Genomic DNA, 14,114 nt, shown 5'->3' on the forward strand with positions numbered 1-14,114 from the left:
ATAGGTACCTAACTAGTCTCATGTGCCAGACAGTTTGTGTGGGGGCAGGAAAGAAACCGTCGGGTCACTGTTGTACACTTTCCATGAATAAACTGACATACAATTAGATTACATCACAGTATTGTTTTATGGCAAGGATGAATCGTGCCAGTCACATCTAAGCAAGCTGAGGCGAAAATTGTACTGGTTATGTCATGATGTATTTGAAACATTGCTGAAGGTTTTCCTCAACAATTCTACTACTTCACAAATCCATAACGAACCAATGATTTTAAGAGCTCTGTACAAGGGGAACAAATATCCTAAGCCTATGGCATTGTTAAACTTCAGTCCTTCATTCCAGGTGGAATTTGAATAATTGGTATTTGTTTTATCATAGAGCCTGCAAGGCAATCTGAGTGGCTCTGCCAACAATCCACAGTAGTCACAGAATGTGTGCAACAGTGACTAGAAGGCTTATTTGCCACCCCCACACAAACTGTCTGGCATGGAGACTAGTTGGAACAATGAGTCCTTATTCTCACAGTGATTGCATAAAGATGAGATGACTTTGATCCAATAAGCATTTCTTGGAATTCTGTAGTGTGTTAGGTTACCTCATTAGATGTTAATTATAAATTCCCTAGCCAGTTGCTTGCAATGTCTGAGCTTCCACCTACAAATAAGAACATCATACCCAATACACACAACATCACACAAAATCATGACCACGTTAACACATAATAAAGTGGTGATAAAAATTATAATATCTATAATGCACCTATCAATGTATTTACAGGGAGAATTGATACAAAACTGTTGCCGCACTATAGGGCATTAGTTTTGATAATCATTCATTAAGCACACAAGTACTTTTTCTTGTAACTTGTCATATACCTGTGTGAATAAGTAAGGATTTGACACAATAGGTTTGCCCTTCTATGGGTCATTTGACATTCAGCTGTTTGAAATCCCCATATATGCCCAAGGGTGGGATAGTGGGGTAATACATTGATAGGTGAATTAACGTATATAAAAACAGTAGCATCTCTATAGAGCAAGGAACATCTCTAAGTAGCATTTTCTATTGGGACTTAATGTCACTACAAATATCAGTCACTTAATTGTTACTACAATAGAATAGCAAATAATTTTTCATATTTCTTTCTGAGAAAGTAGAATTTGGTAATACTAATAAGATGACACCACAACTGATGTTCAGCAACATAATATTATAGTTCCAATACTCAGTAGGACCATCTGCACAGTCACAGATGGTTTTACAGAACCACACATAGGTAGTGACCATCCCTTGTTCAGTTATAACTGGTACAACAGATAAAAACAAACAAGTTATCTAATGTCAGATTTTTAAAAAAAATTTAAACTCAACACATTCGGCAGAGCCGTTTTCCATGAGAGAATTCATAACACCTATAGTGACACACACACACACACAGATTTGATTTATTGTTTAAACTCAATGCAATCGGCTTAAGTTGTTCTTCCTTGCAGGAGGTACAAACAGTTTAATACATAGCACAAAAACGAGACACACACACAGAGTGGTGTCAAGAATAAAACACAAGCTGCTTCACACTCACATAATCAGTTTCACCAATACCTGTGAATAGCTCTGTGCTGCCAGGTAATGCGAGACGCCACTGACAAATCAGTTCATAGTGATGAGGCAGCCAGCAAGGCAGCCAGCAAGGCAGCCAGTGAGAGAAACAAAGTAAGAACAGTCCTTCTGAAAAAACGGCAGGAGGAAAGAGTTCTTCTAAACTGGCTCAATTTTTTCGCCCTTCTTTTCTAGCGGCTGCCAGCCTGGCGGAGAACACGACGTCGTTGGCCCTGCTATTAAACTAGTCGGCTTCAACATGTCAGTATCCAGGATACGTACACAACATTATCCGGAAAAAAATATTTCGTGAAAATTTTCTAAGTCCAAAGTGTGCCCAAAAAAAAAACGGTTACTGTTTAATAAATTGCGACGCCATGTTTGAATTTCGCCGTTTACGGAGTTACATGCTCCTACGGACTCGATTTGGGACTCGATGAGCTCCTGCTAAAATATAATCAAGGCATTCTAAGCTTTTCCACATCAAAGAGCAATTAAGTCAGCCTTTAAGGCGCGCTGCAAAATCCCGGAGTCGCTATAAATCAAATGGTCAGGAAGCCACTGGACCGAAAGTGTAGGATAGACTAGATAGTAGAGAACTTGCCTCTTACTGATCATGATCATCAAGGGCGTGGGCAGGGGGGCTAGGATGAACCCCTCTTTCAGAGGTAGAATCTTTGTAAAAATATATATTTAAATCACACCAAATCTTAGCTACATCCCTAGCTGGAGCTCTCCGGTAGCTACTTGCCCACTGGCGCAGGGGCTGATCCAGGGGGGGTGGATGGGGTGGCTAGCCACCCACCCTGGATTAAACTATATATCACGGCATGCAAATTAAGCATTAACAGCTCATACTAATCATATAAAACACTACTTGTACACATTTTTCTGCTATGTTTAGTTGCAAACTCTTTACATATTTGTTCAACATTCAGTTGAAAGCTAAATCCTTGCATTGCTAACACCCCAAGGTTGCCCAGTCTTTCATCCGTCATAGTGGTGCGCAACCACAAATGAATTTGCCTGAGACAAGAAAAGGTCCTTTCTGCTTCAGTGCTTCCAATCGGAAGTATTACCAATATGCACAGGAGTTCTCTTATATTGGGGAAGAATATTGGATCTGCATCTTCACTCAGCAAGTGAGTTATAGACTTCTCCTTTAAAGTGGCATGGAATTTATTGCAGTGAGCTTTCCATCTAGCAAGTTCACTGTCAAGGTCATCTTCTGCTGGTAGCAAATGACTCCATTTAGATTTTAAGATGGTACACAGTTGATGTTCGTCTTTTGTGGTAATTACAGTGGGCACCAATGCACACAGTTCATAATGTGCTCGTGTATCTACAGAAAATCTGGCTTCCAATTCACTTATAATTGAGTCTAACAAAGGAATGGTAATTGTCACTCTCCAGTAATCAGTTGGTGAGCTTACTGTAGGGTTTGGTCTAGTTTGACGGCCTCTTATAACACGGGGCATACTTTCGCTGCTGCTAATATCCCTGCATAGATTTAGAGCTTTATGATAAATTCTATTATGTTCAGCATTTACATTTTCACGAAGTTGCTTGTAATGCTCCTTGACTTCATCAACTTTTTTAAAACCAAAGTATACCTCTTGTAGTCTACCTTGTAAACATTCTGCAATTGGTTTAATCGGCTCCAATAATTCTTTTGATAGCAAAAATGCAACCACGTGCTCAAAGCTAGTAAAAATGTGCTTCAAACCATTAGCAGTGCTACGAGATTCAGAATCCCAGTTCCAAGTATTTCCATCAGGATAAATTTCATTGTCATCATCAGCAGGTGAACAAATATGTTCCCAAGTCTTAATAAGGTAAGGATACAATTCTAAAATTGTGGTGAAAGTATTATGCCGTTCAACCCATCTTGTTTTACACAGCCCATTTATCTTAGATTTCCTGGCAGATGGACACAAGCGCTGAATTATGTGTTCAAGAAACCGTTGTCTCTTTGGAGAGTTGTGGAAGTATAAGAACGCCTGATGACAGTTATCAATCATATTTTTTACAGCTTGAACCTTTGAAGAATGGCATATTACTAGATTCAAACTATGCAGGCAGCAACCTTGAAATTCTGCATCTGGTGCATTATTCTTTATATGTGCTTGTACACCAGAATTTGAAGAGCTCATGGAAGCTGTTGTATCGTATGCCTGCCCTCGGCAATTTTTAACATCAATTTCATGTTTTTGTAAAACTTGCAAGATGCCATCTGCAATGCTTTTCCCAGTTATCCTCTGAAGAAAATGGAAGTCAAGTAACACTTCGTGCTTTATTGGCTTCACACGAAAATTTTCATTATCAATTTCCAAGAACCTTAAGCAAACCGACAAAATCTCCTTACCATGAGATGTAGCTTCATCAGCAATTAATGAAAAATGTGGACACTTCTGTATGCAGGTTCGATAAAATGCACGAATTTGGTCAGCAGCTATTTCCAGTATCTCGTTTTGAACGGTCTTACTGGTATATTTTGCATTCTTTGGACCAAGTATTAAGTGTTCGCTCAGTGCTTTATTGTTCTTTGCCAGCAATCTAAGTATGGCAATGAAATTTCCTTCATTTCTTAATGGCTCCTGTGTAAAGTTCACCTTATCCTGATTGTGACCTTGGAGAGAAATTCGTTGCTTTGCACACAATAATACTGTCTCAGCAATTGTTGGCAATACTTCAGTATTAAATTTAAAATTCTTAGAGCTTTTATCAATTAACTGACTATCGATTCTTGATTCAGGATTAGCCCACCTTCTTGTAAATTCAAAGGCATGATCTACTGCTCTCAAATGATATGCATGTTTGGCATGCCTCTCCATCAACTCCTTGGATTTGTTGTAATTCTTGAAGGGCGTACACACAAATGCACCGAGATGTGTCTTTTCACTGTCAGTTAAAAACAAAATGCAGGGCAAACACCATCCTCCTTGACTATTCTCCAAACCATAACGTAACCATTTGTAATCTTGAAGCCATCGAGATTGAAAAGTTATCTGTTTTCTTTTCCTTCCTCCAGAAACAGTGAAGTAGACTGTGTCAAAATCAGTGCTCCTTAGATTGCTTTGTGATGAAGTAATCAATTCATATTTTTCATGATCTTTTATTATTCTTGATCTACTAATGGCCACTTGCAGAATATCACTAGATTCTGAGTTAGATACAAAGTTCACGTTAGGATAAGATGGCTCACCATTGCTATTAAATTCAACAGGATCACTATCATGGAAAGTTTCTGGTGCAACCTCACGGCAAAGCTCACCAGTTGATTGTTGAAGGCTCACTGTCAAATTATCTGGCCAGTTAGCTGCTTCAATGAAATCCGCATTAACTCTAATACTTTCAGTAGTGGAAGGGGTAGCCTCTGTCTCTTCATTTATGCCCTGAGATTGACATTCATTCCCATCACTGTCATTGTTGATACCACTTTCATTAGTGATTGTGACTGGAGTTTCACTTCCAGACTCAGTCTCATTGTCAATCAAACCTTCTTCCCCAACTTCACTGTCACTGTTACTTCCATCAGTAGTAAGGGTTTCACTTAGAGGATTCTGTCCTTGTTGGGCTATAACTTTTGATCTAAAATAATCTAAAATAGACCTGGACATCTGTACAAACTAGCACATGGCATCTACACTAACAGTGCACTTTATTTGAAGCAAAACCTTCAGGTGGACATTTATTATTATGGTTTTGTTCATTTACAGCTGCAGTTGTTAAATGGACATAATAGCACAGCTGCCAACAAGTTTTTAAACTATATGCTGTAGCTAGCTTTACAGTGTTTCTTCTAAACAGCTAGTACACTGTCTGAAATTCTAGCTAGTAGCTACATACAATTGTTCTTTTCAGTCAAAATCACTTCCAGATTCAATCTAATTCTTTGGTGGATTCAGGGTGGAGGGAAGGGGGCTACGGTAAAACTTTTGTTCTTATACAGTAACTGTTAGCTGCTACTGCTTTTCTTAGCTGCTACTGCTCTAACTACACTACAGTGTACAGATACAATTTATCCTAAAGGGACCCTTTTAGGATATTGTATCTGTACACTATAGTGTAGTTAGGGCAGTAGCAGTAGCAGCCAACAGTTACTGTATAAGAACAAAAGTTTTGAAACTAAGTAAAATTTGATCTAAATAGCATGTTTTGAACACCTAATTTTAAAAATTTTCCTGGGGGGGCATGCCCCCAGACCCCCCTAGACAGCTCGTGCTTCGCACTTCGCTAAGCGTGCTCCGCACGCTGTCTGCAGTCACCTCTCTCACCAGTGTATAGCTACACCCTTACTGCACATGTAAAGCTTGTGAACTAAGCCAGCCACCCCCTTTCATTTATTCCTGGATCAGCCCCTGTGGCGTTCCTCTGTACTACTCTTGAGGGTCACATCACATTAATACTGAAGCATTGCAAATCATGTCTGTTGCATTACGTGATCAGTGCGTACGTGATGCATGGTTGAAATGGCGAAGGACTGTTCAGTGTTCAATGGTTGGTTGAGACATATTACAAGGCAGCAACTGATAAACTTAAGTGGTCTCGTGTTATACATGTGTTAAGTTAGCACAAACTGTGACATTGTTGATGTATATTCTATGATTCACCTGATATAATGATTTGTTATATGTAGTGGGCACGTGATGCAAGCCAAGTCTGAAGTTATTGACCAAGGGGTAATAATGTATAGTTGGAAAGAAGTATTGCCAACTAAGGGGCTCGAGTGTGGAGGGCTTCCGTGTGCTAGAAATTGAAGTTGGCTGTCAGTATGCTGAAGATTTGTAGTTAGTTTTACAATATAAGTTTATAGTTCTATAAGCTACATAAACAGCATGCAGTGTGTAGATTTTAGCTAATTAGATGCACAAACGGCACCTTTTAATGTTACTGCCTAAGGGCACGTTTTGTGTATGCATCATTTTCGTTCAAACATGGTCTAGGGGTAGCACCCCTTTGTGTATGCACAAACATGGTCTAGGGAAAGCTAAGGATCAATCGTCCAGTAAAATTACATCTGACAGTGAAGCTCATCTCAATCAACTCACTGCAATGCAAATTTTTGGATTCTGCTAGGTTAGAAACTAGCTGTAGAACGTGGAATAAGTTAATGACTGGGTTTCACCCTGGGCAACTTTCTTTCTTGTTGAGAGCATCCTCGGATACTCTGCCTACTGCTGTTAACCTGCGTCGCTGGCACATTCAGTGTGGTGCCAAGTGTACCCTTTGTGATTCTAATCGGCCAACTACCGCTCATATTTTAGGTGGTTGCCCAGTAGCACTATTCCAACAAAGGTACACCTATAGACATAATCAAGTACTGTTCACTTTAGTTTCTCAGTCAACTACTCTCTTTTCGGATTGCCAGATAGTCAGTGTCTATGCAGACCTGCAAGGATTTCGCTTTAATGACGCTCCTCCAGAAACCATCCCCTCTTAGTCACTCCTTACAGACCTGATGTTGTTATCTATAACAGACACTCTGCATCAATGGGCATTATAGAGCTTACGTGCCCATTGGACTCGATACAACATATGGAATCTGCACGCAGCCGTAAACTGTGTAAACCTGAGTATGTACAGCTTTTGGCTGAATTGGATCGTTTGAGGATTCCTCACTGCTACAGAACTGTGGAAGTCAGTGTTTTGGGCCATTTTCAACCTAATTCTATTGTTGCAATCAAAGATGTGATAAATTTTACCCAGCAAGTACCCCTATTTTCCAAAGGAAGTGCTAGAAATCTTTTGTTCAGGATGGCCAGTGCCTCAATTTCTGCTTCACAGAGAATATTTTATGGTAGGAACTCTAAAGAATGGACAATCAACCCGGACTGCTTTTAATTCTGTATATAAGCTGTAACTTTAGTTTTGTAATTAATTTTTTTTGTTCCTTGCCATGCCCACTGCTGTCCACTGTTGGTCAGACATGTGGTCGCATGTTGTCCGAGGACACATTCTCTTGTAGTATATCATTTGTTTGTAATCAGTCATGCGTGTTTACTCATCAATTATTAATGATGGTTTTTCTTCTTCCACTTTAAATCCGAACCCCCTTCAAAAAAATCCTGGCTACGCCCCTGACCATGCACGTGTACTGTAGGGAAATGCAGAACATGCATATCTAGTAACTATAAAAAGTGATACGTTCGGGGGGGTTCTGAGGTTTCCAGAAACCGGTCACGTTCAAATCAAGATACTCTAATAGAGCAGTCAACAGTCACCCTAATAAAGCAGTCACATGCAGTATTTAGAACAGCAGTGTAGCAAGCTATGTAGCTATAAATAACGATTTTTATGTACTTTATCAGTGATATTTAGTGGAGGGCAGTTATTCTCAGCAGGCACTATCTTTTTTTGGTCTTCACCTATATGCTCTTGACCAGAAACCAGTCACCAAAAATCCTGGAGCCACCTATGTAGGCTATAGATAGTCATGATCAGTGTTAAGGATCAGTAGCCAACTAGCAGACATGCATGCAGACCTTTTGTCACTCATCACCTGTCCCGCAGGAGATGACACTTGATATAGCTAATGTGCCTATGCAACTACATATGCAACAATACAATATAGTTCACTGTTGATGATGAAAATCTCAAACTATAAGCACTGTACTTGTGGTGAATGCATTTGGTTATGTGCATCACGTCAGGTATAATAGGGATCTATAGATTAGCATTTTACCACCAGAAATTGTTAACCATGCAACCTTGTTCACCTTTCTTTTTGGCAACAGCGATATGACACTTGTTTATGAGATTTGAAATCTTTGATTTTAGTTGGACTTTAATGGTTGAAAATTCATACATGCATGTGATTGCTGATTTGTGAGGGAATTTCTGAAGGACAATGCATATGATTTAATGCATGTACATGCAGTGGAACTTGTCTTAGCGGCCACCTGTATAGAAAGGCAACCTCTTTAAAAGGCAAGAAATCTTGGCCCGAAGGTGACCGGTTTAGACAGTTTCTACTGTATAATCATAGGACTCTTTCCTGTAGTTACTGTTCAGTTGTAGGTTTTTGCAACTGCATGATTTTCAATCATTATGCAAGGCCGGAAAGACTTTTGATTTGTGAATTATGCACTACTTAGAAGCCTTCTCACAGATCCCTAGTGGGACAGTATATTCACAGAACAACATGCAGTATGCATGAGCTTGATTTCTTCACTGTTCAACATCCAAAACGTACATGCATATCTTTGATGAACTGCAGTGGCTACAATATAAATGCCTCCAGCATGCATGGAGTTCCATTCTTCTTCACTGTCTGAGATGTTGATTCGTGTGTACTTAACTAGCATGTTAAAAGCTTTTGTGTTCACATCATTTTTGTAAGAAGCTTTACACTGTACATGTTTGACATGCACGAGAGAATTAATTGCAAAAACAATGTTGCTCCTACAATTGTACATGATATCTGTGAAAACGAAGTGACTTTGTTAACTTTTTAGTAGTTAATGAGGTGAGCATTCAGAGTTGATATAGCTAGCTAGGTACATGTCTGCATGGTGACCATTGTGCATGCATGATTCATTTTGTTAGCAACCAATAGGGACCCGCCGATTATGCTGGCATAATTTTGAGCATAATAGGTACCTAAAAGCATTGAACATAATGCCAGCATAATAGGTTAAATATTTGTACGATAGTGTAAATTCTTGCTGGAAAAATGACAACTGCAAAATAAGATCGATATACTCTAATAGAGCAGTCAGTAACTCTAATAGAACAATCATCAAACTGACTGTTCTATTAGAGTATATCGATATTTTCTCTTACATGCAGGCATGCAGCAAGAATTTATTATTTGTGTTCCAGCCACTCATTTTTTTCTTTCTATACAGTGTTAAACTAGTAGCAAAGCATATGAACTAAGGCATGGACATTGAGCATAATCGAGCATAATAGGTAAATATTGAGCATTAATTTAAGCATAATAGGTGAATTTTTGAGCAGTGCAGCATAGCATAATAGGTAAAATTATGAGCATAATCGGTGGGTCCCTAGCAACCAAGCTGAAAAGTTACTGGTATGTAACTCAAGACTGCACCTATTCGACTGTATATACATTCACATACACATACACAGCTATGGTTACTAAGAGTTTACTAGTGATATAAACTGTGGGAGGTAAAGTCATAATATTATGCAGCTATAAAGATGCCTGTGCATTTTGTGGAAAATAACTCCATGGCATGGACCAATCCAAATAACGATCTTTAGGCCAATGAAACTTGATTACCAGTTTCTCGCTCAGATTTTTGAAAATTTGATTCGGGCGGGCGGGCGGTTATTATTCATTATTTTCCAAAGCCCAACACACATCCCAAACATGAAGGTTTCTGCCAAAAAAACAGTGAGATCTACATTGCATTAAATAGCTAAAGTACGTTACTAATCCATATAACAAGTGATTTTTCCATTAAAGTATAGCTGATTGCTCTATTAGAGTAAAAGTGACTGCTCTATTAGAGTATTTCGATCTGAAATACCAATAATGAAATTCCATGCGGGTGTATCAAAAGCATGCGGGCGATGACGCGAAACTGCTAATCAAGTTTCATTGGCCTTAAGAGGATCCAAGGAACTATGAATAATGATTGTAAGCAAGCAATAGCTTATTCTTCTAACACACAATTAATGCATTTAATTGTGGGTTACAGATCAATGAGCCTGCTGTTGGAGCTACAAGACACATGCTTACTAATGTATGGACGTACATATGCAAATTTATATACTTTCACAGTTTCTAAATATTGCACATACATACAGCAAAGTCAAAGCTAGCACTAAATACGTAGTTGTCTAAAAATTTTAATTGTACAACATAAATTTAGATAAAATTATGGAGGTAGTGACACAGAATACAACACTACTGAACAAGGCAAGCTTGTATTGAATATGTCAAGATACAATAACATCGATAATTACGATGCGTATGCATCACACTGATGGACACTAACATGTGTAACCCATTACATGGGTACGAGCTGGCTGCACTGGTCAATTTTGTAGCTAAACAATTACAATTCAAATCATCAGTTCAGATTTGCTAGATACTGACAAAAGTACAACAACCCCAGTTAAAGATTGTGGCAGTTGTCCATTTTAGGCACACACGATTGATTGTACACACGAGTGATTGTATTGCACTGTGTACAATTTGTGCACCCAAACTCTCTATTAGAACATACATTTATTCAATTATGAATCACTAATTGTACACGGTGCTATATGCAGTGACTTTGATCACAGCTTTTGATGTAGTGAGTGAGGATGTACAATCAATTGTCTGTGTCTAAAATGAACAATGCGGCATGAGTGCTCTAAAACTTCTATTAAAACATACATTTATTCAATTATGAATACACACTGTACTTGTGTAAAATACAAATGTCATAATTTAGAGTAATATTTAGCAACTCCCATGGTTATTGCTTTAACAGTATCATGATAAAGATCTTCCTTCATCTTGGAGAGAACACTACGATCATATGGTTCCTCTTGCCAGGACACAATGTCATTAGCTAATTCTACTGTACGATGTAACAGTCGGTCTACCTCACAGCAGTCCTGAATAATGCCCACCTTCTTGGCCTCTTCAGCTGTATACTTTTTACCATAGAGACCACAGTTTATGTACTGGTCAGGAGGTAACTTGTCTCTATAGTGAAGATGTGAAAATAAACACACACACACACAACACACACCCACATGCATGCACACACATATCTATAGGTTACCTCTAATCCTAGCTATGGAGTAAAACTAAATAATGTATTTCTTGATCAAATTAATGATATTGGCCTTAATCAATTTGTCAATACTCTGACTAGAAACAACAACATACTTGATCTTGTACTTTCTACCTCATCTACCACTTTGGACTTAACTACTGCACCAGGAATGTCAGATCATGAGGCCGTTGTCTTCCATCATAATATAGATAACACAAATATTAATACTAAATCTGAACGCAAAGTTGCTTTATACCACCGAGCTAATCTTGAGAATATTAAAAGTGACCTACTTGAATTTCAAACTTATTTTCTTGGGAATGATCCTTACTGTAAAACTGTCGAACAAAACTGGACTGATCTAAAAGGTGTAATCAATGACAGCGTTGCAAAGCACGTGCCATACAAAACTATACGTTCCAACTCCAAATTACCATGGATAAACAGAGAAATAAAGAGGGATATGAAGAGACGCAAACAATTATACAACATAGCTAAAAGAACCAAATCTAGTAATGACTGGAATGCCTATTGCAAGATTAAAAACTCTATAAATAGCAAGATTAAAGTAGCACACAATAATTATTTTAATAGAATGTTTGACAACTCATTTAATGGAAATCGTAGACAATTTTGGAAGTATATTAGAGCAAAACATAAGGACTACCATAATATCTCCACCCTAATTGTAGATGGTGAATATATCTCAGATACAAAGAGTAAAGCCAATGCATTAAACAACTATTTTGAGTCAGTCTTCACTAAAGAAAACTTATCTAATATCCCTTCCATGAATGGTTGCAACAACCCTGTGAATGCTCTGCTTACTATGCCAAGTATTACATTTTCAGTGGCTGGTATCCAACATCAATTATCCCTATTAGATACCAACAAAGCCAGTGGGCCAGACAACATTCATCCATATATCTTGAAGAATTGTGCAAACGAAATATCTCCTATACTGCAAGTTATATTCACTCAATCACTAGACACAGGTATACTACCTTCCGATTGGCTCATGGCCAATGTATGTCCATGCAGTTTTCAAGAAAGGAAACCGTACTAGTACCGCAAACTACCGACCAATATCATTGACTTCTGTATGCTCCAAAACTATGGAACATATTATATATCATTCCATAATGAATCATTTAAACTCTAATAGCATTCTCATTAATACCCAGCACGGCTTCAGATCCCAGCTGCAGCACTCTTGTGTTACCCAACTTATTTCACTGATAGAAGACTTGTCACATGCTCTAGACCAACAGAAACAAACCGATGTCATTCTCCTTGACTTTGCTAAAGCGTTTGATAGGTGTCCCACATCAAAGACTATTATTAGTTAAATTAAGACACTATGATATCAACGATCACATCTGTCAGTGGGTCAATACTTGGCTGACCAGAAGGTCACAGCAAGTAGCTTTGGACGGTACTTTTTCTGACTCGATAGCTGTTCACTCAGGAGTCCCTCAAGGGACGGTCCTCGGCCTTTTGATGTTTCTTCTATACATTAATGATATAACAGAACATGTAAATTCGCCACTACGGTTATTTGCTGATGACTGTTTACTTTACAGAATTATCACCACCAAGGAGGATGCCATTCAACTTCAGCATGATCTTGATCAACTACACGAATGGGCAACTAAGTGGCAATTAAGATTCAATGTAACCAAATGTATTATTATGCGGTTTACCAGCTGCAGATCATTATCACCAATCATTTTCAGCTACAAGCTAAACAATCACAACTTGGGTACATCAAACCAACACTCCTACCTTGGTGTTATATTGGACAACAAACTATCATGGTCTCCACATATTAGTAATATAGCTGCTAAGGCCAATAGAACGTTAAACTTCTTGAAACACAATCTGAGTTGCTGCTCGTATAACATCAAAGCAACAGCCTACCTTACGATAGTACGACCGTGAATGGAATACGCTGCAGTCATCTGGGACCCATACCACCATAACAATATTCAACAGCTAGAGAAAGTACAGCGTAGGGCAGCTAGATGGGTCCTAAATGATTTCAATCGATTCAGCTCAGTCACAGCTATGTTACAGCATCTTTCTTGGCCAAGCCTTCAGCTGAGACGTAAAATATCCAGATTACAAGCACTTCTTATATATATATATATATATATTTGTTAATGTACAAACTCAATCATGAGTATATTCGTACATATGTAGTTAGCTACTTATTTACAAATTTATATAATTGTTAAATAAATCAAGAGATGGAGCTTGGATAATATGATAATCTAGTTGGTTCCATAATTTTATTGTAAAAGGAAAGAAGGAGTTCATATAAGCATCTACCCTTGTTGGCAACTGCAGAAATCTTTGATGGTGACCTCTAGTTGTGGTGTTGCTTGGTCTAAACTGTTGGTGCACATTAATATCTACTATGTCATTAATTATTTTATACATTAGTGAGGCTTCTTAAAATTATACATCAAGATTATTCACTGTCAATTCCTCCTCATTTTATTTCAATGACAAGATCCACCAGACTATATCACCCACATCGTTTTATTCTACCAAATTCATCTACCTATTCATACCAACAGAGCTTTTTCTCCAGATCAATTAAGGATTGGAACAACTTACCATCTTCCATCATTGAGAGCAACAAAATTATTGACTCTTTTTCAGCGGAACTGCAAACATTGTATGGAACTCAATAACTGTAATCTTTGTAACTACGTAGCTAATTTCATTTTATGATTGCTTTTTTCCTGAGCATATCAGCTGTGCTG

The 14,114-nt window shown here is 38.2% G+C and overlaps 1 protein-coding gene across 1 annotated transcript; it reads right to left on the reverse strand.

Annotated features, from left to right (window-relative positions):
- Positions 1 to 2,444: 2,444 nt before the first annotated feature.
- LOC136263985 (52 kDa repressor of the inhibitor of the protein kinase-like) lies at positions 2,445 to 5,956 on the reverse strand. Its single transcript, XM_066058660.1, has one exon. It carries the CDS (start codon positions 5,218 to 5,220, stop codon positions 2,458 to 2,460), a length of 2,763 nt encoding a protein of 920 aa, XP_065914732.1. The 5' UTR covers positions 5,221 to 5,956; the 3' UTR covers positions 2,445 to 2,457.
- Between the last annotated feature and the right edge of the window lie 8,158 nt (positions 5,957 to 14,114).

The sequence above is a fragment of the Dysidea avara genome, chromosome 8, assembly GCF_963678975.1.
Source record: "Dysidea avara chromosome 8, odDysAvar1.4, whole genome shotgun sequence".
NCBI classification, from domain to species: domain Eukaryota; kingdom Metazoa; phylum Porifera; class Demospongiae; order Dictyoceratida; family Dysideidae; genus Dysidea; species Dysidea avara.

Bases quoted from the DNA above. Each gene is read 5' to 3' on its own strand.
- LOC136263985 (XM_066058660.1), bottom strand. From the start codon at position 5,220: ATGTCCAGGTCTATTTTAGATTATTTTAGATCAAAAGTTATAGCCCAA.